The sequence below is a fragment of the Felis catus genome, chromosome A2 (assembly GCF_018350175.1).
Source record: "Felis catus isolate Fca126 chromosome A2, F.catus_Fca126_mat1.0, whole genome shotgun sequence".
Taxonomy (NCBI): Eukaryota; Metazoa; Chordata; class Mammalia; order Carnivora; family Felidae; genus Felis; species Felis catus.
The window spans coordinates 26,686,157-26,711,864 of record NC_058369.1 but is presented as its reverse complement, the minus strand read 5'-3'; the positions used below and the strand labels follow the sequence as shown (position 1 = coordinate 26,711,864).

The 25,708-nt window shown below is 37.9% G+C and overlaps 1 protein-coding gene across 23 annotated transcripts in view; it reads left to right on the top strand.

Annotated features, from left to right (window-relative positions):
- CFAP20DC (CFAP20 domain containing) overlaps window positions 1-25,708 on the top strand; it is a 246,747-nt gene that overhangs the window by 144,404 nt on the left and 76,635 nt on the right. For 19 of the 23 annotated variants that reach the window (XM_045051767.1, XM_023249889.2, XM_011279961.4 and 16 more), the window contains 2 exons: window positions 1,435-1,766; window positions 11,198-11,572. In XM_045051767.1, coding sequence (XP_044907702.1) covers window positions 1,435-1,766; window positions 11,198-11,572 — 707 coding nt within the window. Of the gene's footprint in view, window positions 1-1,434; window positions 1,767-11,197; window positions 11,573-12,223; window positions 13,074-25,708 lie in introns of those variants that run through there. The other 4 variants (XM_011279970.4, XM_019823570.3, XM_045051774.1 and 1 more) reach the window with 2 other exon arrangements.

Here is a 25,708-nt window from a genome sequence, read left to right as displayed (position 1 = left end):
TGCTGAATACAATTTCATTTGTGCCATTAATGTTACTTTTATTAAAGGTCTTTTCTTTGTTGGTTTCCTGATGTAGGCTTTAGAGTTTCAAGTCAGCAAATCTTGGTTACTTTCCTTGTGAAGATAAATGTAGCCAGATTCCAGAGTCAGGATAAAATGACCATGTCCACATTTTGGTTCTGCTGAACGCAGATTTTTGTAAGATTTTCACCATTGACATAATGTAGGAGGGAAAAAAGTAAGTTTTAAGGAAAATAGACTAAGTTGAGAAAATGTGACTTTTTCCTGCCATCATTCTAAAGAAAATAAGCATGCTTTTAATAACATTCATTGTAAATATTTGTTCCAATTTGCCTGGATCATAGCTATAAAAATCTACCTCAGTGTTACATAAAAGATTAAACTATGTTATACACCTGAAACTACTGTGACATTGTACATCAACTCTACTTTTTAAAAGATTTTTTAAAGTTTTGATATAAATGTATCTCAGTGGTGTAGTATTCAGTATTTTTAACAAAAACAATGTTGTGCAAAAAGATTTTTGTATGAAAACATTCCCTCCTATAGTTAAACATAAAGAACTTTTTCACCAGCAGAAATCACCAGTCACATTAACAAGTATTTCTGTGGATTTACTATTACTTGAAAAGTCTACTCAGGGGGCGCCTGGGTGGCGCAGTCGGTTAAGCATCCGACTTCAGCCAGGTCACGATCTCGTGGTCCGTGGGTTCGAGCCCCACGTCGGGCTCTGGGCTGATGGCTCAGAGCCTGGAGCCTGTTTCCGATTCTGTGTCTCCCTCTCTCTCTGCCCCTCCCCCGTTCATGCTCTGTCTCTCTCTGTCCCAAAAATAAATAAAAAACGTTGAAAAAAAATTTAAAAAAAAAAAGAAAAGTCTACTCAGTTTAGCCTATGAATTGCCCCCGCTTCAGTCAGTGAAAGGGAAAAGAAAAGCCTGTTAACCTCGTCATGGTTTCCTCTCCTCCATGATTTGTAATCTGAACAATGCCCAGATATTTTATTTAAAGAAACTTGTTAAATGCCCTGCCCTCCTACAGGTAAAAGAAGATATTAGTTACTCAAACGCTTTTAAATTTGGAAGATTTCCTCCCCCCGGAATATCAAATTGATGAGGCTGTGCTATAAAGAGCTTGCTGCAAGACAGGTGATAATTATTTCAGACTTATAAATTTCCCGGCCAGTACTTCAACTCAGATGGAGAGAAAGTGCAAATGAGTTGCCCATAGCTGTAGGCTCTGATCTATGGGGTTAAATGTTTAGCAGGTTACAGGATGTGGATAGATTGCATTCCTTGACTTCTGCATTATTTAATAAATCTCTGTTTCAACACAAGAAATTTTGAACTAACCACCTGCCTAATATAACACTTCTGGAACACTCCTCTAATTTTTGTCATCTTTTTCAAATGTCAGATGAGTGGATATTTCCCGAAAATGATCACATTTCCCATTTGGCGTCCAGCAGACAGTCTCTCCTTCTGGATGATGACTCCCGCCACACTTCACACCTGTGGCTAGAAGCCAGCAAGGAAAGTGAACGTGACCAACTGGCAGAGGAAACCCAGGCTGTTCCAAAGGACATTTTCACTTTTTCATCAAGACCGCGATCAGCACCTCATGGAAAAACTCAAACTCTGTCCCCAGAGGGGTGCCCATTTATTTTGGATCTAAAAGAGGATACCAGTGTGACAAGGAGAGACACTGAATCGGAGGATGATTTTTATGGCGGTGACAGCAGCGAAGAGGTAACACTGCTTGATAAGTGCAGTCGTTTTAAAACGCAGTTGTTGCATTAGCTCCAATGAGCGCTAAAACCAGTTGAAATGAAAGAGGAGAAATCAACTGCTATTTATAAAAATGCAGCAGATTGCAGTGTCAGTCAACAGTTGCCTCAGGTTGTTATGGTAACTCTAAATTGCTGCCTTTTTTATTAGCAGTCAGCCAATTTCATTTTTAATTCTGGAAACCAGTTTTGGGGTTGTTTTTGTTTTTTCGCTTTAATTTTTGCCTCACAGAATGAGAAGTAACACGCAGTTTAGTTGTACGATGGCGAGACCAGTAAGACATTGAGAACACGTTGTTCTGGCTCTCTGGGGGAATCGTGCTGCAGTGGCCAAGCATTCCGAATTGACAGTTTTCTGGCTTCCTTACTCCCCTGCCATCTCTCCACCTTAGACCTATTAGGACTCATTATTTTCCATATGGTCCCAGAATTTCAAGAGTTGTGCCAATTAAAGTCTAGATAATGAATCATGGATTAGTGCTGGGACTTGCCTTACCCAGGGTTTTCTGTTTGCGGTTATTTAGAATACAAACATATCTTACAAATTGGTAAATTCACATAAAGTTTAAAAAAAAAACTCGTTATAAACCAAATGGAAAGTAGTTCTGAAACATTTGCTTAAAACTTAATCCAGTAACTCTTTTTCCCCATATAAAATGAATTTATTTGTGAAATTCCTTTAGTTTTGTGCTCTGATAGGCATTCATATTTTCTGTGAAAAATAATTATCTTAAAAGCAGATTACAGTCAAGTTATGGTTTAGAGAAATTATACAAATCATTTCTATATTAAAGTTACATAATAATTATTATATCTAATAAATTATATAATAAATATATTTATAAATATAAATATATTAGATTATATTTAATTTAATGCTTATATAATTATAATTAGAAAAAATTTTTGTGTATGCTTACAAAAAAAATTTTTTTTCAAGTTATAACTCAAGGATCCCCATTCGGACAGTAGCATGCAGGTTAGGTACAGAGCTCCTACCTTCAGAGCCAGTTGAGAATGTGATGAGAGTATTCAGGCAGTAATTATGGTGTTTTGCAACTTTTAATGAGTTTCCATAGCAAAGTGCATGGGGGAATCCTTTTTCTATAATATGTGCTTCTGAGTGTGGTGAAACTATTAGTCCTACCAAACAAACCTACTATAAATCCCTTTTTGCATAAATAGTATATTTGATGCCAGCGTATCAAATTGTGCTCAGGACGTCTTTGTCCCTTTCACCCTGAATAACGTTAAGGTATAAAAATTATAAAATAGAGATTTGCCTTCAGCATCTAGTATCTCCTCCATCCCAGCTGTCAATTCTTCTGCGGTCTTAATTGGCTAGTCTGATAAGTTAATTAATATCATTTCATTAACACGATAGCCCATCCTTGTCCCATGTGCACAGCACCATCTTTCTTACCTAAACCAAAAGAATTCCTGTAATGGTGGAAATTTCATGGCAGGTGGGAATTATTAGTTCCTTCCCTGGAAAACTTTGAGAGAAGTTTTATGGGAAACTGCCCTTTAAATATCACGACATGAGGAACTTACCTCTTCTGTCTGTATGAAGGAAAAGTCTTGACAAGAAGCAATAGAGCTTCATGGGAAAATGAATACTAGTTCTGAATATTTTAACTTGTTATCATTTTATGTGCTTTCTTTTGCTATTAGCTACTCCTTACATTTTTCATTGTTTATTATGCAGACATATGCTAATTACCAACTATACAAAATCGAAAATAAATGTATCATGCATTACCCAAGCTCTGAGAGGCATAGCTATCTGGTCACCCCTGTGCCATGACCATCAAAATGACCAGTAGCATACGACTAGAGCCTATACTCGGACCATCTCATTGCTAACACTGGTCCTGGCCCACCTTTAGTGGGAGCCTGCTAACAGTGGCAGCCAGAGAGAAGAGCAGAAGCCTTGTCATATTATACAGGCTTTAGGGTTTGTTGTTAGAGGCAAGAACAAGACACAAACTAAAATAGAAAACATGACCAACAAAAATGTCGGGTTGTATTTAAATGAGTTCTAGAATTTGTGATGATCCCTTCTTTATCAAATTGTTTTGTTTGGGGCTTTTTTGGTCATTTCTTTTTCTGTAGGATTACTTCTCCCATTTATTAATTGTGTAAGTCAATGGGAAATTGGATTATATATTTCAAATGTTTATTTACATATAGTCTTTGAAGAAAAATCAGTTCGGTTAATTTAGGCATCCTTACTATATTGCATTATTTGAGAACGTTATATCCTTAGAGTAACATAATTATACTTAAGGAAAACAATGTTATGTTATAAATAACGGTGGAAAAATGAGTATAATTACATTACTTACTATGCTTTAGGTTTGTAACTTGTAGTTAAAAGACTTTATTTGATGGTAGACCATTGAGTATTTTTAAAGGGAAATTAGGTATATTCAGTAGTATGTAAACTAAGCAAAATCAAATCGTGTTATTATGATAGCTAGAGGGAAAGTACATATACAATAGTAAAGGCTAATTAAAATGAGCTTTCAGTGATATATTGATTTTGTAATTTAAGTGCCTATTCATTAATTCACATCTGAGATCTTCATTAGTGTGAGAGCCTCAAAATTATAAGTTTTCTTTTTTTGCATATGCTCTTGTCTTTGCTGTACTATATATTTTATTCCCTAGGCAGCCATGTATACTAATATTCCTGATACTCAATTAATTTTGAGTTTGTACTTCTTATTTGAAAAGCACACTATGGAAATATATAGCTATAAAATCAAGACTACCATGTAAAGTGAATTATCCTTGAAAGCTCCTTACACACTATTGCAGCATCTGAAAGGAAAAAAAGCGTGTTACTGTTATCATCTCTACATTGTATTTTATGCCATTATTCCCAACGTGGCTTTGAGTATACGCCTGGTTTACAACTTGAGATAGTTAGCTTTATATTAATATTTTATTACTCCCCTAACTTAATTTTTCATTTGGAAATACCATCATTTTTTTCCCCAAAACTCTGGCTGTGTATCACACACTAAAGTAGATACTTGCAAGGCCAGGTAATTTGTCCTGTATCACAATCCAAATTGGAACATTAAGCCAAAAAATTATCCATAGTTGGACATGAATTATGTAGACTGACTACTTAGAGAATTCAAATTAGCAGAAGCTTCCAGATCTTCTCCCCATCTAACTCCGTAGAGGGCTGCAGAGGACAAATTCACCAACAACGGTGTAAAAGGACCCTTTTAGTCCTCCCTCTCAGCTTTCCCATTATTTTTGCTTTCAAGGTACTTTTTTGTTAACACTCAGCAGTTAAGCTGTTTTGCTGTATTTTTTTCCTGATAGTTTAGATTTCTGAGTTCGTCTACAAAACATTCACCCCTGTGCACTTAACTAATGAATTTGAATTACTTTCTCACACACACACATAATAGAAAATTACTTTCTCACACACACACATACACAAAATAGAAAGAATATTTACTCCATTTGAGGCTGCTTATATTTCTGTGTAGCCTTTAAAAACTTTTAAATGTCAATGTATGTGTTGGGAAAAAATGGAAGGCCTCTATTTTGAATATATGGCCTTGCATTTTTATTCCTGTATATTATGAATTACAACATAACATATTCTGTAAACCTACCAGGCAAATTTAATAGTTAATTTGCATGAGAAACTTTTTAAGGCTGTTCACATCTATATGTCTTTACTATTATCTTTAGAATTTTTTTTAACATTTATTCACCTTTGAGAGACTGAGAGACAGAGAGACAGAGCACAAGCAGGGGGTGGTGGGGGCCAGAGAGAGAGAGGGAGACACAGAATCCAAAGCAGGCTCCAAGCTCTGAGCTGTCAGCACAGAGCCCAATGCAGGGCTCAAACTCATGAACAGAGAAATCATGACCTGAGCTGAAGTCAGACGCTTACCTGACTGAGCCACCCAGGAGCCCCTATATGTCTTTATTATTATCTTTTGAAGCTCTCTTCTTCTCTGCAGAAGTCACAGGCCCCTTGGTTCTTGTGACTTGGTTCTTCATTTTTGTAGGCAAGTAAAAACATTATAAAACTCTCGTCCGCTTAGAATATCATTATGCCACTTTTGCTAAAAGATAAACATCTTGCAGGTAAATATTTGATTGTGGATAGAGTTTCCACAAGAAATCTTTAAATTGTTATCAGCTAAAAGAGCATGAAGTCTTAACTTATAGAAAAATATGTTTCTGTCTTAAACAATTAAAGGAGTCTCATCATTTTCCCCAAATATTCACATGATGGTGTTTGCCCATCCCGTAGAGTCCTTCTAACTTCTGCTATGATTTGTCTGTGAAGCATCATTGGCTATAGGTAAAGATATTTACAAAAATAATTTGCCCAACCCCTTTTAATATCAAGCATGTTGCAGATTAATTACCTGTTAGAAACACTTACATCTTCTTTTCGTTTTACTTCCTTATAAACTAGTTAGTAAAATGCATTATAAGTTACCACTATCAGTTATCTTTGCCACCCAGAGAGAACTGTATTACTTTAATAGTTTTCTGTAAAATTCAAGAGGTTGAAGTAAAAATACTTCTTGGGGATGGTTGTTAGTGAAGACCTTTAAGATACATTTGAGTGGCCAATCTTATTATCAAAGAAGATAATAATCTTTTTTTAAGATTTTATTTATTTTTATTTGGGAGAGAGAGAGAGAGCACGAGTGGGGATGAGGGGCAGAGGAGAGAAAGAGCAAGGGGGAGGGGACAGAGAGAGAGAGAGGATCGCAGGCAGGCTCCACACTCAGCATGGAGCCTAATGAGGGTCTCAATTCCACAGCCTTGGGATCACAACCTAAGCCAAAACCCAAGAGTGGGACACTCAACCAATTGAGCCACCCAGGTGCCCCTTAAAATTTTTTAAAATCTTTATTTATTTATTTATTTTGAGAGAGAGAGAGAGAGAGAGAGAGAGAGAGAGAGGTAGCAGCAGAGATAGAGGAGAGAGAGAATCCCAAGGAGGCTCCATGCTGTCAGAGCAAAGCCTGACATGGGGCTCCATCCCACGAACTATGGGAACTTGACCTGCGCAGAAATCAAGAGTTGGACACTTAACTGACTGAGCCATCCAGGTGCCCCAAGATTTTAGTTTTAAATAATCTCTGCATGCAACGTGTGGCTCAAACTCATGACCCTGAGACCAAGAGTCACATGCTCCTCCCACTCAGCCAGCCAGGTGCCCCAAGAAGAAATTATTTTCCTCACTCTGTTATGACTCATGTCTTTAACTGTATCTATGTAAATAATTGTGCTCTTTAGGTGACAATGGAAATATATACCTATATCATCTCTATTGGCTGCTAGCGCTAATGTCCCAACTAAAAGATGCTGTCAGTTCATACACTTAGTCACTAAAACATTGGACAAAAGTAAAAACTCCTGCTGACTCCACCTCAATTACAAATTCAGAACTGCCATCAAAGATGTGTTTGGAATATTGCAGACATGTTTTTTTATAGAACTTTTAAAAATGTTATAGAAGACGTTTTTTCACTGTGGGCTGAATTAAAAAATCAATTGAAATATAAATAAATATGATCATCCACTTTCACAAAGGCTAAAACAGAGTTCCATCCTGACTCACTCAACATTAAAGTTTTGATACAAAGAGCCTGGGTCCCATCTGCTCCAAGTAGGTGGCCCTCAAGAGTCATTAAAATTATCTTTTTAAAATTACAGCTCAGCAATAACAATCCATTCTGTGCGTCCAGAAATTATTGTCCAAATGCCCATCTGCATGTCCTTTTAAGAAACATAGTTCAGCAGAGGAAGTTCTGGGTCCTTGGGGAAATCATTCTCATCTTCAGCGTACATATGCTGTGCTACAGTTAATCAGGCAAACTCTATTGATGTTCCCAGCACTGGGGCGTGATTGAATATTTAACAAACAAATGCCTCTGAGCCCGGAAGACAAACGGTTCAAGAGATTTGGGACTTTTAAAAAAAATATATTAAGTTAAATCAAAAGCATTTTGTATTTGTTCTTCTGAGAAACAGATGAACAGATGATTGGAATGTGAAAATGGCATGACAATTTCCTTACCACTCTGACAAATTATATTCAATTGCTGTACAGGTTTTCAGTAGCTGAGTGATAAACCAAAGGGGAAAGAGTGGTTGTTTTTCAATCAGGTCGTAGTAAGCTAACTTCTAATGCATATAACAAATGCATATGTTATATAAGAAAAAATTAATCAAACAGCATGTCGAGCCCAAAGGTATTACATTTACGAAATCAATAAATATCATCTATATGTATATCATCTATTTTAGTAAATCAAAGTGTTGCTAAAGAAAGGAATAGGGTTTTGCCAGTGTACCACTCCTAGAAAATACATTACTACGTTTTATTCTCTATTTATTTCCTCCCTAAAAGAGAAGCCGACCCAATTTAAATCAAAGTATTATTCTCCTATATCTCTTCCCTTTCTCGTTTATCCTAATTCCCCTTTCAGAATCTGGGGCAAACCAGAATTCGTTCTGGGGCAGCCAAAGTAAGCAAGCCTTTTTCACTCTGCCCAGATTCTCCAGTTATTTATCTATTCCATATATTTAAAATAGCATAGAAACAATACCGTGGAAATACAGTACAACCAGGAGAATGCTCACCAGGGAACACAGCTAAATCTGTCCTCCTCGGCCCATCTCCCAACCAGGGCATATCTTAGGAAAAATATGAGATGAATGTCCATACACAGCTCATCAGTATTTCTGTGTATGTAATCACCGCTCATGCCAAGCAAAAAGAAATAATTTTACACCTGAGTAAACTACTGGGGGGGAAGAAAAGGCTGTACTCTGACTCACCCACAGGTGCAAAAAATAGACTTCTTATAATAATTTTATTTTTAAAGTGTTTTTAAAATGATGTAACAAACATCTAACTTTTGATGCATCCCTCTAAATTCTCATAATGGTACATCTGAAACTTTTGGAATGATATTTACTGCCTTCTACCTTATGAAATTATTACTTTTGTAGGTATCTATCTCTCTGCTTTATGCTTTTTTTGCCTTTAAGACTTTGTGCCTCCCGAGGTCAGTGCCCATGTTCTTACCTGTGTATCTTATATGGTGCCTAGAAAATGCCTTCCTCATAGAAGGAGCTTAATAAATATTTTATTGCAAAAGCTCCTAACTTCTGCCCATGTCATATACAAAATGGAATCCCAGAGTGATCCAAAGATTGTGGCCCAAAGATGCATAATTATACCTTCTGTGCTTAACCAACCTATTTTTAAGGCCAATCTGTTTTAAATAGATGGTACATGTTTTTATTATTGAAATACGATGGAAATGAATTAGTAGAGGGTCTTTTGTTCAAAGAAATCCCACTGCCAATTGTATATAACAATTATAGAAAATTAAACAAGAGTTGTTTTTTTATTTTTTTTAACATTTATTCATTTTTAAGAGACAGAGTGTGAGTGGGGGAGGGGCAGAAAGAGGGAGACACAGAATCCAAAGCAGGCTCCAGGCTCTAAGCTATCAGCACAGAACCCAACAAGGGGCTCAAACCCACCAACTGTGAGATCATGACCTGAGCCAAAGTCAGATGCTCAACCGACTGAGCCACTCAGGTGCCCCTGTTGTTTTTTTTTTTTGTTTTTTTTTTTAAGTTAGAGAAGAGTTAGCACTATCTAGCAGCGAGACTGAATTAAAATCTGTTCCAGGATCACCTGGGTGGCTCAGATGGTTGAGTGTGAGACTCTTGATTTTGGCTCAGGTCATGATCCCAGGGTTGGGATCCACACTTCTCTCTCTCTCTCTCTCTCTCTCTCTCTCTCTCTGCCCCTCCCCTGCTTAAGCTCTCTCTCTATATATATAAAAATTGAAAACAAAAAAAAAAAAATTAAAAAATACCAAATTTGGGGAATAACTAGATGTTTGGTTCTTTGTGGCTACAAATGGTAGAGTAGGGAATAGCTTACTGAAACTGAATGTAAGATACACATTCTAAGACATCAGATAATGTCTTTAAAATGTACTCTGCTTTTATTGATTTTTTTTCTGTCCTCAGTTTATCATTTTAATATCCTTTTATTACATATTTACATGTTTAATATCTATTTATTGCATATTCACATATTTAAAGTTTACTTTTATTTATTTTGAGAGATAGATAGTGAGTGGGGAAGAGGCAGAGAGAGAGGAAGACAGAATCCCAAGCAGGCTGCACAGCTCAGAGCCCGATGTGGTGAACCCACAAACCATGAGATCATGACCTGAGCCAAAATCCAGAGTCAGAGGCTTAACCGACTGAGCCACCCAGGTGCCCCTACATATTTAAATACTTAAATAAATAAGACAAATTGGAAAAATCCACCATGGCACGTATAAGCAATGATTGCACTAGTTTGTTTTTTAAAAAAAATCATTTTAAGTTTATTCACTTTTGAGAGAGAGAGAGAGAGCGTGAACAGGGACCGGGGGGGGGGGGGGGGGGGAGTAGACACAGAATACAAAGTAGGCTCCAGGCTCTGAGCTGTCAGCACAGAGCCTGACTCGAGGCTCGAACCCATGAACAGTGAGATCATGACCTGAGCGTAAGTTGGACACTTAACCGACTGAGCCACCCAGGTGCCCCTGCACTAGTTTGTTTTTAAATTTCTTATTTTATAGCAGAAAAATCTACCAAATGAAATAGCCCTGAATTTCTCATTTCCATTATTTATTTTCACAGCCATTGATTTTATGTTTGCAGTTCCTCCTTTCTCAGATTTAAAATTTTTAATTTTTGCTTTCCCAGGGATAACCCCAGAACTACATACTTGTAAATTTCATGTTGCTTTCCTTTTTAGCTTTCCAAATAATTGTATTTAATGATGCTCATGTCTTATGGAAAAAAAATAACTATAATTGAAATTTTCACGTAAGAAAAATATTTCACAAAACATGTTTATTACCTGTTGCTCTTGAAGAATAAAACTTCTCTACAATAGTATAAGAAAAAGGTACTTTGATAGGCCAATTTGTTTTTAGAGTAACATTTCCCTGCCTAATAAGCTAAATTAAGTTCTAGCTCTTTCTCTTCCCATGGACTTAGCTTATTAGGAAGTCAAAGTATATAATTCTAAAGTAACTTCCTATGGATCCTCTTCTTTCACATGCTTTCTTGAAATGACTATAATTTCGGTGACTACTTCCTATACCATCTAGCAGGGTATCTTAGCAAACGATTTATACCTATTTGCATTGCATTGCTGTTTTTAGTTACTTATATTTTTATTGCAGAATAAAATAGGATAGCTATACTTTTGCCTTTGTTCAGAGAATAAGTGAACTTATTAAAAACTGTTCTCACTAGCTTCTTCACCATAAATTTTGGCTCAAAATAGTTTCACTTTGTTCCCCTACATAGGGTAACTACAGTATCCAGGGTTCCTTGGGCCCAACAACTAGCCCTTCAGGGTTAACTCAGTTAACAGTAGAGAGCACGCGGGGGACGGCTACAAGGCGGACAGATACAGGACCTCTAAAAAGTGTCTACGCAGAAGCAAGAGCATCAGAAAGCCAGAATTCCTTGGCGAAGCAGATAGATAGAAAAGACTTTCAAACGAGTTTGGTGCCTACACCATGCCATTCTCCCCCCAGAAGAAGTGAATCCTCTCAGAAAACTCCAGATGCTGTTATCAAAGCAAAGGACCTACCAGCCCATCAAGTACCAACTTCAATAAACAAAACGTCCCTAAAGGAAATCTCGGGAGAAAAGCTGAGACCGATTCCTGAAGTAGCTGTAAGTGGTTTCGCTCTGGTCTGCAGAGGCCGGCAGCACATCCTGCTGTGTTTCTGTTCTGTTCCATTTTGCACACATTTTCAGCAGTACCTATTTTTCATCATTTGGGTGATCAGTAATGTATTTGCCTTCGTATTTGGATGTGTTGTAGCTCAGTAGCAGCAGCTGTTAAAACAGTATATTGCACATCCCAGTGATAATAGAATGCCTCTTGTTTTTAATGAGAAAGATAATTATCATCATAGTTATTTTTTTATTTCCCAGTTACTTCTCATAATTTTAGTTATCGCTGCCTGCAAATTACAAACGAAGATCTTATTTTTTGAGCCAAAGGCTTGCCAGTAAAATTGACAGATTTTCGATAACAATCTACATTAGGAGCCATAAAACATCATTATTCTATTCACTTTCTGGTCTCTTTGCAGCAGTTCCCCCAAATAATAAATGGCATGAGTGAAGGTTAACCATAGAGTAGTGTCATTGAAGAAATCCCTAGGCTAGTTTGGTGGCTATATTCATGTCCATCAGATTGATTTTCTTCCTTCCTATGTTAGTACTTTTCTTCCTTCAACCCCCCCAGAGCTGCACTTAGAAACCAGAGAACAAATGAAGCTCTGCAGAACAAATGAACTTATATTCCATCTTTTTAAGGTTATTTCTTTATTTTGAGAGAGATAGAGCACACGAGCAGGGGAGAAGCAGAGAAAATCCCAAGCAGGCTCTGCACAGCCAGGCAGAACCCGATGTGCGGCTTGAACCCTTGGACCGTGAGATCATGACCTGAACTGAAGTCAAGAGCCAGATGCTTAACCCACCGAGCCACCCAAGCACCCCAGTATTTCATTTTTTTTAAACATTAAAGGTTTACTCTATTTGTCATATCCTAAGTATTCTGTATGTGTTATACTGTAAAGCTTTGGCTCAATTATGTTCTAAGCAATTTAGGGTGGACTATTCGCTCACACAAGGAACACACACGTACATCATCAATAACAAAATAGAAAAAGCTAATATTTCTTAGCATTGACCATGCCAGCCCCTTTTTCGTGAAGTATTTAATCCTCACAATGACCGGAGAGGTGGAGACCTTCATCCTCGTTTTCCAGATGAAGAAACCGAAGTTCAGAATGGTTATGCACTGTGTTCAAGGACAGCAGCTAGTTAGTTGAGGAGTTAGAACTTGAAGCTGAGTCCAGAAATGGTGGCCACTCCTCAAGAAAGATCCAGATAAAACCGGAATGTGCGTTCCTCTTATTTCCCACATTTGTATGCGTGTGTGTACACGTGCACACAAGAAAGTAGTAAATCACCTAACATAATGAAAATGGATTTGTTGTATGGTGGTTTAGGATAAAAGTTGTCAGGATTATTTTTGCATGTTTCTCATTTTTTTTTTTGAAAATAGTTCCAAAACAAATGTTCTACCTAACTGTAATTTTTTTTCTTTGGTGTGCTAACAAGTGGAATGCAGCTAATAAACTAACCTGACAGATTTATTCTACAATGGTGCTCCACTTGGCTGGGCTGCCAAAAACCAGAGCCAAAGCAAGTCTTGAAGAAGTCTTCCAGTCCATTTTCCCCTAATCTTTTTGCCACCACCCTTCTACTAGGTAAAATCTGTCATCGTAATATAGCCAAAAGATTGTTTATTTTTTATCTTTCCATCTTTCTGTGGAAATAAAACCAGAGCACAAAAAGCACCTTGGGAGCTGGAGGCACAAATGGACTTTAAGTAGCTGGCCACTCAGCCAAGTCCACTGCCTGAAAAATAGCGCTCTAAGATAATACCAGGGAATAATGAAAGGTTGGAGAGAGAGTAAGGCACTTTCCTTACCCATCCTGTTAATTTAAGAGGCTTTTAGGAAAAGCCAGTATGCAGACACCATTTGGGTTGTCTCAAGAGACCCTTCTCACAGCTGCTCACTGCCAATTACAAAGCACAAACCTGACACGTGTCCCTTCTGCATGGGAGCCCTCTGTGTAGCGTTCCATTTTTTATTATTCCATTTTACAGCTAAGGAGACTGACAGAGTACTCCCTTCAAGAGGATCAAAGAGGGAAGGAGCTTCATCTTTTGTTGAGGGGATCAAGGCACAAAGGCACTGCTTACCATTTGTGCAGAGAGGTTTGACCTCCGTGTCAAAATTCAGGTTAATAAAATGTGATCTCTACAACCCACATGATCACTGCTATCTGCAGCTCGCATTTGTGAATGTGGTAACCTCAGTTTAATAGCGTGTAAAATTATTGAAGGCATAGGCACCTTGCCCCATTTCAGGGTGAATTTACGATGGGAATGGAGTGTTCTTCCAGTGTTCTTCCTTTAAAAAGGAAATTCATGGTCATAGTGAAAGGGTGCTAATACCCGACGTTCTCTCCACTTAATAGCTGCAGCTAAGAATCTGTGAAAACAAGTTTCCTCAAGAGTGCTGTGTGTTGCTAACTCTGCGAAAGGATTTTTTCCCCAGGTCCCAGAAAACCATGGTGGTGACTTTTGTTTTAATAATTCACTCATATTTACTTCACACAATACAAAATTCAGCCTTTTTTAGTGCATTCACAGAGTTATACAACCATGACCACTAATCCTAGATCACTATTATCACCCCAAAAGAAACTCTGTGCCCATTAATAGTCATTCCCCATTGCCTGCTTCCCCCAAACTCCCAGAAACCATTAATTTATTTCCTGTCTCTATGGATTTGCCTGTTCTGGACATTTCCTATAAAGGAAATCAGACACAGTGTGCCCTTTTGTGTCTGACTTCTTTGATTTAGCATGATGTTCTCAAGTTCTTTCTATGTTGTAGCTTTCCATTTCTTTTTATGCCTGAATAATAATCCATTATGTGAGTGTGCCGTATTTGCTTATTCATCTATCAGTTGATAGTTGGTTGTTTCCACTCTTCGGCTATAATGAAAGATGCTGCTATGAACATTCATATGCACATTTTTGTGTGGACATATGTTTTCAGTCCTCCTGGGTGTATACCTAGGAGTGGAATTGCCAGGTCATATGGAACTTTACATTTAACTTTTGAGAAACTGCCAAACTGTTTCCCTAAGCAGCTGCACCATATTACATTCCCACCAGCAAAGCAAGGTTGGGGGATTTCTCCACATCTCAGTCAACACTCGTTATTGTCTGCCTTTTTCATTTCAGCCATCCTAGTGTGTAAAGTGACATCTCCTTGTGGTTTGGGTTTGCTTTTCCCTAATGACTAAAGCTGTTGAGCATCTTTTTGTACACTTATCAGCCCATTTGTATATCTTCTTTGGAAAAACACCTATTCAGACCTTTGGCCTATTTTTTCATTGGATTATTTGTCTTTTTAGTATCCAGGTCTAAAAGTTTGGATACAGTTTCTTAGATACATGATACGCAAGTATACTCTCCCATTCTGTAACTTGTCTTTTCATTTCTTTGGCTATCTTTTGAAGCAATAGAAGTTTTTTTCATTTTGGTGAAGTCTAGTTTATTTATTTCTTCTGTTGCTTATGCTTTTGTGTCATATCTAAGAATGGTTGCCTGATCCGAGATCACAGTTTATTCCTATGTTTTCTTCTAAGAATTTTATAGTTTAACTCTTTTTAAATTTTTTTTTCTTTTATGTTTTATTTCTTTTTGAGAGACAGAGAGAGACAGAGCATGAGCAGAGGAGGGGCAGAGAGAAAGAAACACACAGAATCCAAAGCAGGCTCCAGGCTCTAAGCTGTCGGTACAGAGGCCAGAGCGGGGCTCGAACTCCCGAACTGCAAGATCATGACCTGAGCTGAAGTCGACGCTTAACAGACTGAGCCACTCAGGCGCCCCAGAATTTTATAGTTTAACTCTTAAATTTTGTCCTATGATCCAGTTCTGGCTGATTTCTGTCTATAGTGGGAATAGAGGTTCAACTACATTTTTTTGCCTGTGGATATTCACTTGTGCCAGCACTGTCAGTTGAAAGACTGTCTTTTCCCATTGAATTGTCTGTCACCCTTTTTGAAAATCAGTTGACCGTGCATGTAAAAGTTTATTTCCGACTTCTCAGTTCTATTCTGTTTATCTATATGTCTATCTCTATGCAGTACCACACTGTCTTGATTCCTAGTTTTATAGTAGGCTTTGAAATCAGGAAGTGTGACCCCTTCAACTTTGTGCTTCCTTTTCTGGATTCTTTTTGCATTTCCATAGGAATTTGAGGATCAACCTGTCAATTTCTGAAAAAAAAAAAAAAGGCAACTAGGATTGCATTGAATCTTTAAATCGATTTGGGGAATATCTTAACATCTTAACAATATTAAGCCTTCCAATCCATGGATATCTTTCTGTTTGTTTCTTTAATTTCTTTCAGCAATGTTTTATAATTTTCAGCACACAGATCCTGCACTTCCTTTGTTAAATTTATTCCTAAGTAAATTTTTTGATGCTGTTGTGAATAGAATTATTTCCTTAATTTTATTTTTTATTTGTTCATTGCTAGTGTTCATAGAAATGCAGTTTATTTTTATATTGATTTTTTTATATCTTGCAACCTTGCTGAATGTTAATTAGTTCTAATAGTGTTTTTGTGAATTCCCTAGGATTTTCTATATACAAGATCATGTCATTGCAAATAGAAATAGTTCTACTGCCTTTCCAATCTGGATGTCTTTTATTTCTTTCTTTCCTAATTGCCCCCACAAATGGATTTCATTTGAATGAAAAGCTTTCCTTCAAGATATTTAAGATTTAATACTTCAACTAGTATTTCCTAGTAGTGAATTCTAACAGAGATACGATAAGCTCAGTCAGACCTGGGAGGATTCTACTGGTATGACTCAGAGGAAATGTATTTGATGCAAGAGAAAGTTTGACAATTATCCTGAGGCTAGAAGTCCATCTAATCTTATATGAATGCAGGTATGAAATTCCCTTTGGTGGCTAGCATTGTAGTCCATAAATTTAGAGCGCTGACATGGATAGTGGTTTCTACCACCTAGGCTGGATTTCTAACATAAAGGACTTCTAGGTGATGAATTATAGCTGTTCTGGTTCTACTTCTGGATAAGTGACAGCATCATCTCTTTTGTTGAGCACCTGTCAGGGCAGGTGTTCCCCCAGGTGCCAGAGATACACCAATCAAAACAGACAGGGGGCTTGTATCTGTTGGGAAACACAGACAATGAAGACATGAAGGCAAATACTCAAAGTCATCATACGCTATGATAAAGGTGCAGGAAGACCAAAACAAGGTGATATAATAGAGAACAGGGTTGGCCAGAATGGTGGATACTTTAGATACTACCTGACAAAGTAGGTGACAGTTGAGCTGAGATTTAAAGTTTAAGATGAAGCTAGCCATGCAGAGAACCTAGGAATAATGTTTCAGGTATCAGGAACAGTGGGTGCAAAGCTCCCGAAATGGACATCTATGAGAAATAGTGGAGGTCAGAAAGCTGGGACATAAGGGCAAGGGGAAAATAGTAGAGAATGAGGGCAGAGAGGTACATAGGACTCAAATGATGTAAGGTCAGGAAGGCCATGGTGAGGAAGGTGGCCTTTATTCCAAATGCAATGGCAAGTCTTCGTAGGGTTTGAAGCAAGGCAATGACATGTACATTCAAAAACTTCCATTTCACAGTGTCAAGATGGATGCAACAAGGCAGGAATAGAAGCAGGGAAAACAGTTCAGGCATTATTCTGATAGATCTGAGTGGAGATGAAGAAAATGGCAGAATCCTGGCATAATGGGGGGGCCAAAGGGAGGAGGAAACAGGCAGAATCAAGGATGATTCTCAGGTTTGTGTCCTGAATGACCAGGAGGATGGTCATGTAATTTACTGGGCTCTGGAAGACTGCGAGGAGACCTGAGCCATCCACTTAGCCATCAAGGTACTTCAATCAAGAATTCTAAGTGGACACCCCATCGAAAATCTGATCTCCCAAAGTGCCAACGAGAGGTGACTCTATGACAAGGGAAAATTAAAGGTTCTTACGAACGGAGGTACATCCCCTGATACGACAGAGGACTAGTAATTCTTAAGGAACGCTTACTGAAATTGATTTGCTAACTACTTGGTAAACTTCTTCCTTGCAATGTTTTATTCATATTTAAATAGAGTTCCCTATTATTAAGTTCAAATATTTTTAATTAAGAAACAAGTACAGCCCTCTGGGTAATATCGCAACCATGCAGATAGCTGGTAATTAAACTTTTCCACATGTATAACTGCATTCAAACAGTTTTGAATGAATCATTTTAAACCCGTAAATGTCATTATGTGCATCTTTAAACAAACAAACAAAAAAGACGTATATAACAGGCTTTGTGTTTCCAGAAAAAGTTTGAGCTTATTGAAGAATGGTTATTGTCACAAGACAAGATATGCTACCAATTAAAAATTCAGGTATTCTTGGGGCGCCTGGATGGCTTGGTCGGTTAAGCGTCCGACTTCGGTTCAGGTCATGATCTCACGGTCCGTGAGTTCGAGCCCCGCGTCGGGCTCGGTGCTGACAGTTCAGAGCCTGGAGCCTGTTTCAGATTCTGTGTCTCCCTCTCTCTCTGCCCCTCCCCTGTTCATGCTCTGTCTCTCTCTGTCTCAAAAATAAATAAACGTTAAAAAATTTTTTAAAAAAATTCAGGTATTCTGTTTAGAAAAATTGTATAAGGAAATTTTTATAAGGAAAAAAGTAAAATGAATCTCATATAATTTTTTAGTTTTTCACATTTTCATTTTTAAAAAATCAAAACTGAATTGTGGAAGGACATTTTTAAAAGCCATGGTATAATTTTTTTGAATTGCCAAGCCATTTCCTTTGGATAATGAAAAGGGATTACTTTCACTGCCTCCCTGATGAACTTGAGCCCATATTTTTTTTTTAAATAGTAGAAGTTTACTGTCCTTTGCAATTTGTACTCTATAAACTTAGAGGAAAATGATTTTGTAGATTTTTAGAGCTTTCAAGCCACTGTTCCATTACATGAAGTTCTGCATTTTCTAGGGTATATAATAATACTCTTTGTTCAAAGGGAAGCCATCTGTCTTTTTGAATTTGCCACTCAAGTATGCCATTTGCAGCTGTCTTTCCAACAATACCCCATTGTTTAAAGAATTCATAAATGTCTTTCTGACCTCTGACTTTCTTCAGTTACAACAATATTCCATTGTTGCAAAACACCTGTTTTGGGGTCAGGTTGCTCTGTGTGTTGTAATTACGTCCATCATCCTGGCCCAACTATGCAGGTTCACCTGGTGACTCTCCCTCCTTCCAAGGCTTCCACTACAGGTGCCCACTGGCCTCATGCTTTCCTGGGCCACCTGATAGACAGCCTTCATCTTTGCCACCTTCAGGGCCTTCCCCAAAGAGAATTCTATGCATGTCAATCTACATTTTCATTCTTCTGAGAGTCAAGAGCAGTAGACACTATGCCTCAGAGCACCCAGCTCAAATCAGACAGACCAGGATTTTAATTCTGGCTTTGCTTCTTTTAACTTATGTGGCCTTGGACACATTTCTTAACCTCCTTGAACGTCAGTTATCTCATCTATCTACTTGGAGAAAATAATAATACTTATTCCATAGGGTCATCATGAGTATTAAATGAGATCGTACATGTAGAACACTTAGTCCAAAATCCAAAAATATGCTTTCTTGTACCTATTTCTGAGTAGTTAGAAATGTAAACCAGTGTGCCTGGCATTCTAAAACAAACTTTTTCAAATTCAGTAGAATTCCAAAAACTAATTATTGGTACTATTCAATAAGTGATAGCTATATGTGCTTCTTGTCCTCTGTTAATAGTTGAATCAAGTGCTAACATAAGAATGAATTAATGGGTCACTTCTGCCAGGTAACATGTTGGTGTTTTCTCAATGTTCACCAAAGAGAGAAAAATATTTAGAAGCAGAACCTGATGTCTCTCCGGTCATTCCCCAGAGAGTACCCTCTGTGCGCCTGCCTTGTTCCCAGAGCTAAATTATAGATGTGCAGCTTCGTGGTTGATGGAGTGAATTTAACTTGGACAAGACTAACAGCAGTTTTATAAACCATAGTGTTAGCCATGGTGAGAACACTTCATTCATTACATTGGACACTTCTACCAATTAATAGCCTTTGGAGAAGAGTGTGTTTTCCTGTTTGGTCCAAACTATACTCTCTCTCCTTGCCTCTGAAAAAAGAGTCATTATCTCAGTTTATCTGTCAATGCACTGTAGGGGGTATCACTGAAGCTACAGAATGTGGTGCTTAAATAACATCGGTGCTACTAGTAAAAGGATTTGCATTAAGCATCGAGGTTTCCCAGGTGGAACTTGCTCCTGGCCCTCTGTCTTAATTTTTGAGTATCTTTTTCAGTCCAAATACTTGTGATGCTACAGAGTAGTTTGTTCTTTTGAGTAAACAAACTCTTTGCGTCTCATGTCCAATTTAATTGTGGACAAAACGGTCTAGAGCAGAAGTGTGTTTAAATAGTTAAAAATGGAAACGTGGACCAAAATTTGGGTGATGATATGAGATTGCAAAAGGAAGTAAGACATTTTAATATCTCCATTTCTGAACAGCTAGGTATGCAAACAATGTGCCAGTTACTTCGGTGAAGAGGAGCAGTTTCAGATTTCAGGAATTTCAGAAATGGTAGATAGAAAGACTGGGCAAAAATTAAGAGACTATCAGAAGTATGAATCGATGAAAACACATTAGTTGTTTAGCCAACACACTGTAACTTTTTACTGTCTGTTCTCTAATATTCTAATGCTAAGGTTAGCATCCTACTAGTCAAATGTTTATTGAAGAAATCTATCTTCTTTGATGGCTTAGTTTTCCTAATTTTAAAGGAGCAAGTCATTGCTTGCCATTTCCCGGTTTTATGGAAGAAGCCTCAGGCTGACAGTATTTCCTAGACACATTGAGATCAAGGTCTTTGATTCAAGAACCTTGTTTGCAACTTTAAGGTTTTGGGGTACGTATTTGCTGTGTGCTAAGCCCTCTACAAGGTGCCCCACACTTCCTGTCCAGGCTTCATCTCCCACCCTCACAAGAGGGCTTACTTATTCCTAGTTGAGAGAACAGGAAGCAGAGAGGTTTTAGCTAGTTCACATCTAGTAGGTGACAAAGCAGAGTATCAAACGCTAGAACTTTGGCCAGAAAAGCTGGCTCACCTTCCACTACACTGCACCACCACCCCCAGAAAAAGGCCACTAGAAAAATTCTGTGATCACGTGGCAACTTAACTTCCATTGGGACTTTAAGCTTTACAGTATTTTAATATGCAGAAGCATGCACAGATGTTGGTGTATCTGTCATTACTACAGTATAGCCAAACTGTTTGACATCTGAACTTAAAGTTATCATCTTCCCACTCTAGAAACATCGGTTGGCTTTGCTATTTTCGTTTCTATAAGCAGGCTCAGTAATTGTTTTCCTCCCGGTTCTTTAAATAATATTTTAAACTACCGTGTATTGAATGACTACTGTGCTTAGCCCATGTACAAGGCTACAGTTGCCTTACAGATGGCATATCCTTGAATATAATATAAAAAACGTGTTCCATTTAGCTTTACTAACTGCCTTCTAGTCTATAGTTGATTGTTAAACTCAAGAAGTACCTTGAACTCAGTAGGTAGGTGCTAGAAAATTAGAAATTGTTTATCAACTTCCTTTAAGGTTATTAGAGTTCGGCTATGATTGTCCGAGAATTCTTTCTGAAAATCAGCAAGCTGACTTCCAAGGCAAAATGGATAGAAGTATGTTGTATGGAAGTCGTGGATTAAAAGGGTATTCTATACAAATTTAGCCCATCGATATAAGCATCATTTTAAAAAAATACTTTGGTGCAGGGTGACTGGGCAGCTCAGTCAGTTGAGCGACCAACTCTTAGTTGCTACTCAGGTCGTGATCTCATGGTTCATGAGTTCAAGCCCCACATTGGGCTCCGCTCTGATAGTGCACAGCCTGCTTGGGATTCTCTCTCTCTCCCTCTCTTTCTCTGCCTCTTCCCTGCTTTCTGTCTCTCTCAAAATAAATAAATAAACTTAAATAAACAATTAAAAAAATACTTTCATGCCGTCTACCCACCCCACCCCCACCCCGCCAAAGAGAGCTATATATATATGACATACAAAGCAACCTCTTTGCAAGGACTTTTGCCACTATTGCATTTAAATTACCTGAGAATTCTCTACCTGAGACATTCCTAAGGGGTTAGTATGCATAGATGATGAAGTACAAATTGAGTCAGGGGTTTTGAAGTGTCTCCAGGTTACAAGCCAAAATGTTTGTGACAGACATTGCAGAGGTGGCATTGGGTCTGGTTAAGCCTAGGTCAACGTGAATGCCATTGACAAAACACAGTCTAGATTCTGACCAGTTGTTTCTTTTAAATAACCCGCCTTCTGATGTCTGCTGTGTTCAGTTGGTAGGTCATCCCTTCGATTTAGCAAAGTTTTTCAAGTTACACCGTGGCCTGCTCTTTACATTGTGATTTACCCCTTTGCATGGTGAAGACATATGCCAAAAGCTACCATATATTGTGAAAGAGCTATTTGCTCACGTATGTGCCACTTGCAGCTCATCTCTGAGGCTTCTGTCTTCCCTTCATTCTTATCTTTAGTGGGTCTGCATCCCCAGTGAATCAGGGCAAACTCTTGTGTGGGATACATGCTCAGGACTTTGAAACCAGTCTTCAGAGGGTGCTAGTTGGTGAAGAGATGCCTGAACACTAATTTACCACCAGCTATTATTTAAAACATCAATGTAGACATTAAACACTGTCTGCCAATAGCAATAGAGAGGAGATTAATCTTCATAACAAAATGCCAATTAAACTTTAAAATTAGCTTTGGAAAATGGATTTCTACTACTTTTCTTGCTATTATGTTGGGTTCCAAAACTTTCTAGTGATAACTTCAAAACTCTTAATAATACACATTTGAACCTACCAGTGATACTGACTCTTCAGCATTTACAAAATGCCTTTTTTTTTCTTTTTTCTTTTTTTTTTTTTTTTTTTTTTTGCCCCAGCTAAGACAGTGCAGAATAAAGTGCGAGTGATTAACAACTAATTACTTCCTAGGAAATCTTTTTTGAATATTGGACTTCTTTGCCAGCTTTGGTCATGGAGAAGTACATATATCCTAAGTACCTACTTTGATGAATTTCCACCAACTGAACAAAATCCACGTGACCACCATCCAGATCAAGAAACAGCACAATGCCAACACACCAGGAGCCCCTCCCTCCTTGTCACTATCCCTTTCTGCCACTATCCCTTCGGATTTTCCTCCAAACCCCCGTACTGGTTTTACCAGTCTCTATCCTCTTGTGCCTGGTTTCTTAGCATTTCTTTTGTGAGATTCAGTGTATCACTTATTTCATTGTTATATGGTGTCCTACTGTGCCACTATCATACCACTTATTTATCCATTCTTTTGATGAGAGCTACTGAGAATATGCCTTTTTTCTTTCTTTTTTCTAAATTCATTACTGACATATGGTTGACATACAACGCATTAGTTACAGGTGTATGATAGAGATTTGACAGTTCTATACATTATTCAATGTTCACCATGGCAAACGTAGTCACCATAAAACATTATTATAATATTATTGACCATATTCCCTAGGTTGTACCTTTCATCTCCATGACTTACTTATTTTATGACTGGAAGTCAATACCTCTTAACCCCCATCACCTATTTCACCCATCCCCCACTCACCTCCCCTCTGGTAACCATCAGTTTCTTCTCCCTATTTGCTCGTTTGTTCATTTGTTTTCTCTTTTAGATTCCACATGAGTGAAATCAAATGGTATTTGTCTTTCTCTGTCTGACTTATTTCACTTAGCATAATGCTCTCTAGATCCATCCATGTTGTTGCAAGATTTCATTCTTTTTTATGGCTAATATTCCTGTGTGTATGTCTATGTGTGTGTGTATGTGTGTGTATCACATCTTCTTTATCCATTTGTCTTTCAGTGGACACTTGGGCTGCTTCCATAATTTGACTATTGTAAATAATGCTACAGTAAACATAGGGGTGCATATATCTTTTCCAATTAGTATTTTTGATAAATAAACATTAAAAAATTTCAAATTAGTGTTTTTGTTTTCTTTAGTAAGAAAATGGTATGATAATTCCTTAAAAATAAAAAATAGATGGGGCGCCTGGGTGGCTCAGTTGGTTAAGCATCCGACTTCAGCCCAGGTCATGATCTCATGGCTCATGAGTTCGAGCCCCGCGTCAGGCTCTGTGCTGACAGCTTGGAGCTTGGAGCCTGCTTCGGATTCTGTGTCTCCCTCTCTCTCTGCCCCTCCCTAGCTCGCTCTCTCTCTCTCTCTCTCTCTCTGTCAAAAATAAATAAACTTTAAAAATAATAATAATGACTAAATAATAGAGATATCATATAATCCAATAAGAATATGTCCTTTGATAGAATCAGAGACTTTTTTTTTTAACGATTATTTATTTTTGAGACAGGGAGAGACAGCATGAACGGGGGAGGGTCAGAGAGAGAGGGAGACACAGAATTTGAAACAGGCTCCAGGCTCTGAGCTGTCAGCACAGAGCCCGACGCGGGGCTCAAACTCATGGACCGCGAGATCATGACCTGAGCCGAAGTCAGATGCTTAACCGACTGAGCCACCCAGGCGCCCCTAGAATCATAGACTTTTAATAAACTTGGGTAGGGCAGTGGAAGCCATTTGGTCATAAAAGGTTTAGATTAAATTCTAGGCATTTCCATCCTTGTTCTTTTGGAACTCGATTTCCAATTTCATTTCTGAAACAGTATGTCTAAGTATTTCTAGTGTATTTAATGCTTTTTATGAACATAAGCTCGATACTTCTAGCTTGCCGTATGTTTTCCTGCCTGATGGTTAGAATATGCTGCCGTATCACCCTTCTTATCCTTTGAGGTCCAGCTTAGAGACCCTCTCCTCCATGAAGCTTGACCAATCCTACAAGAGGTGACTTCTCTCTTTTCTGAAATGCCAGACTGTTTGGTGTAACTCCTTTCCTCACATTGCCTTTCACATTATATTCTGCTCTAACAGGCACCATCCCTTTGTAGTAGTAGTTTTTGTATCTTGGTGTAGCTTAAAAGAATACAAAGAGCCAGGGATAGTTTGGTAGACCTTTCATTAAGAGTTTTTTACAACATGATGTTCTGTATGCTGTAGTTTCAGGCACTGTTACAATGCAAACCTGATTCAGAAAGAGAGTCTTGGAGATTTTATCGGTTCCAGAATGAGAATAACGGCCCAATTTTCTCCCAATTTTATTACTCTCCCATCCATATAGAATGGAATGAGTTTCTTCACCTGATCTTATTAACCCAGGGCCGTGTCTCATTTTGGCTCTACACCACCATTGTGAACTTAGCCTTAGAACAGTTCAGTAAAACGAACTCTTATCTGAGGCTCACAACATTCTATAGGCACGTGTTTGATCAATTAAGCTCTTCTGCCTTACTAGCTTGAGAAGAGAGATTAGGTGAAGGGCATCAAGTTATAAGGTTATTTTTGTTTGTTGTGTTTTATTATTTTGCTGGAATTATCAATTTTCCTTTTAATCATGATTAAGACTGATTAATACTACATCCAGGTGTATGCTACCTTATTTTATGTTCATTTTTTTCTAGCTCTTGATTTCCTTACTAGATTCTAAGGGGCCACATCTCATTTGTCTTTGTGGCTTCACTGTGTTAGGCTTCTAAAAATGTCTGAAGGAAGATCAATGAAAATGAGTGGCTTGAATGGCTTCACGAGGGAAAGACTTGCCTGGGAATCTGAGCACAGCAGAATTGTATATAGCCTTGAGCCCATTACCTCCTTCCTGAAACAAATCTGACTGATATATCAATGTCCCCCTTCTTTCCTCCAAGGATATTTTGAGGCAAAATTGGGTTATACATAACATCTTGAGCCTTTCAGAGATAGAATTAGATAAGGCACTTGCCTCTCAAGCGTTGTATAATTTAGTTAGATAGTGTCTTGTGCTTGAGTCCTCTTTCATGTGAAGACTTTATTGCAAGACTTCTTTCAAAAAAAAAAAAAATATATATATATATATGACTAAATGATTCAGCCTTTCTGATAATTTTGAAATGGTTTAAGAGATTACAAATCAAGAATGTATCAGGAGACTAAGTTAATTACCTGTCTCTGCCACCAGTTG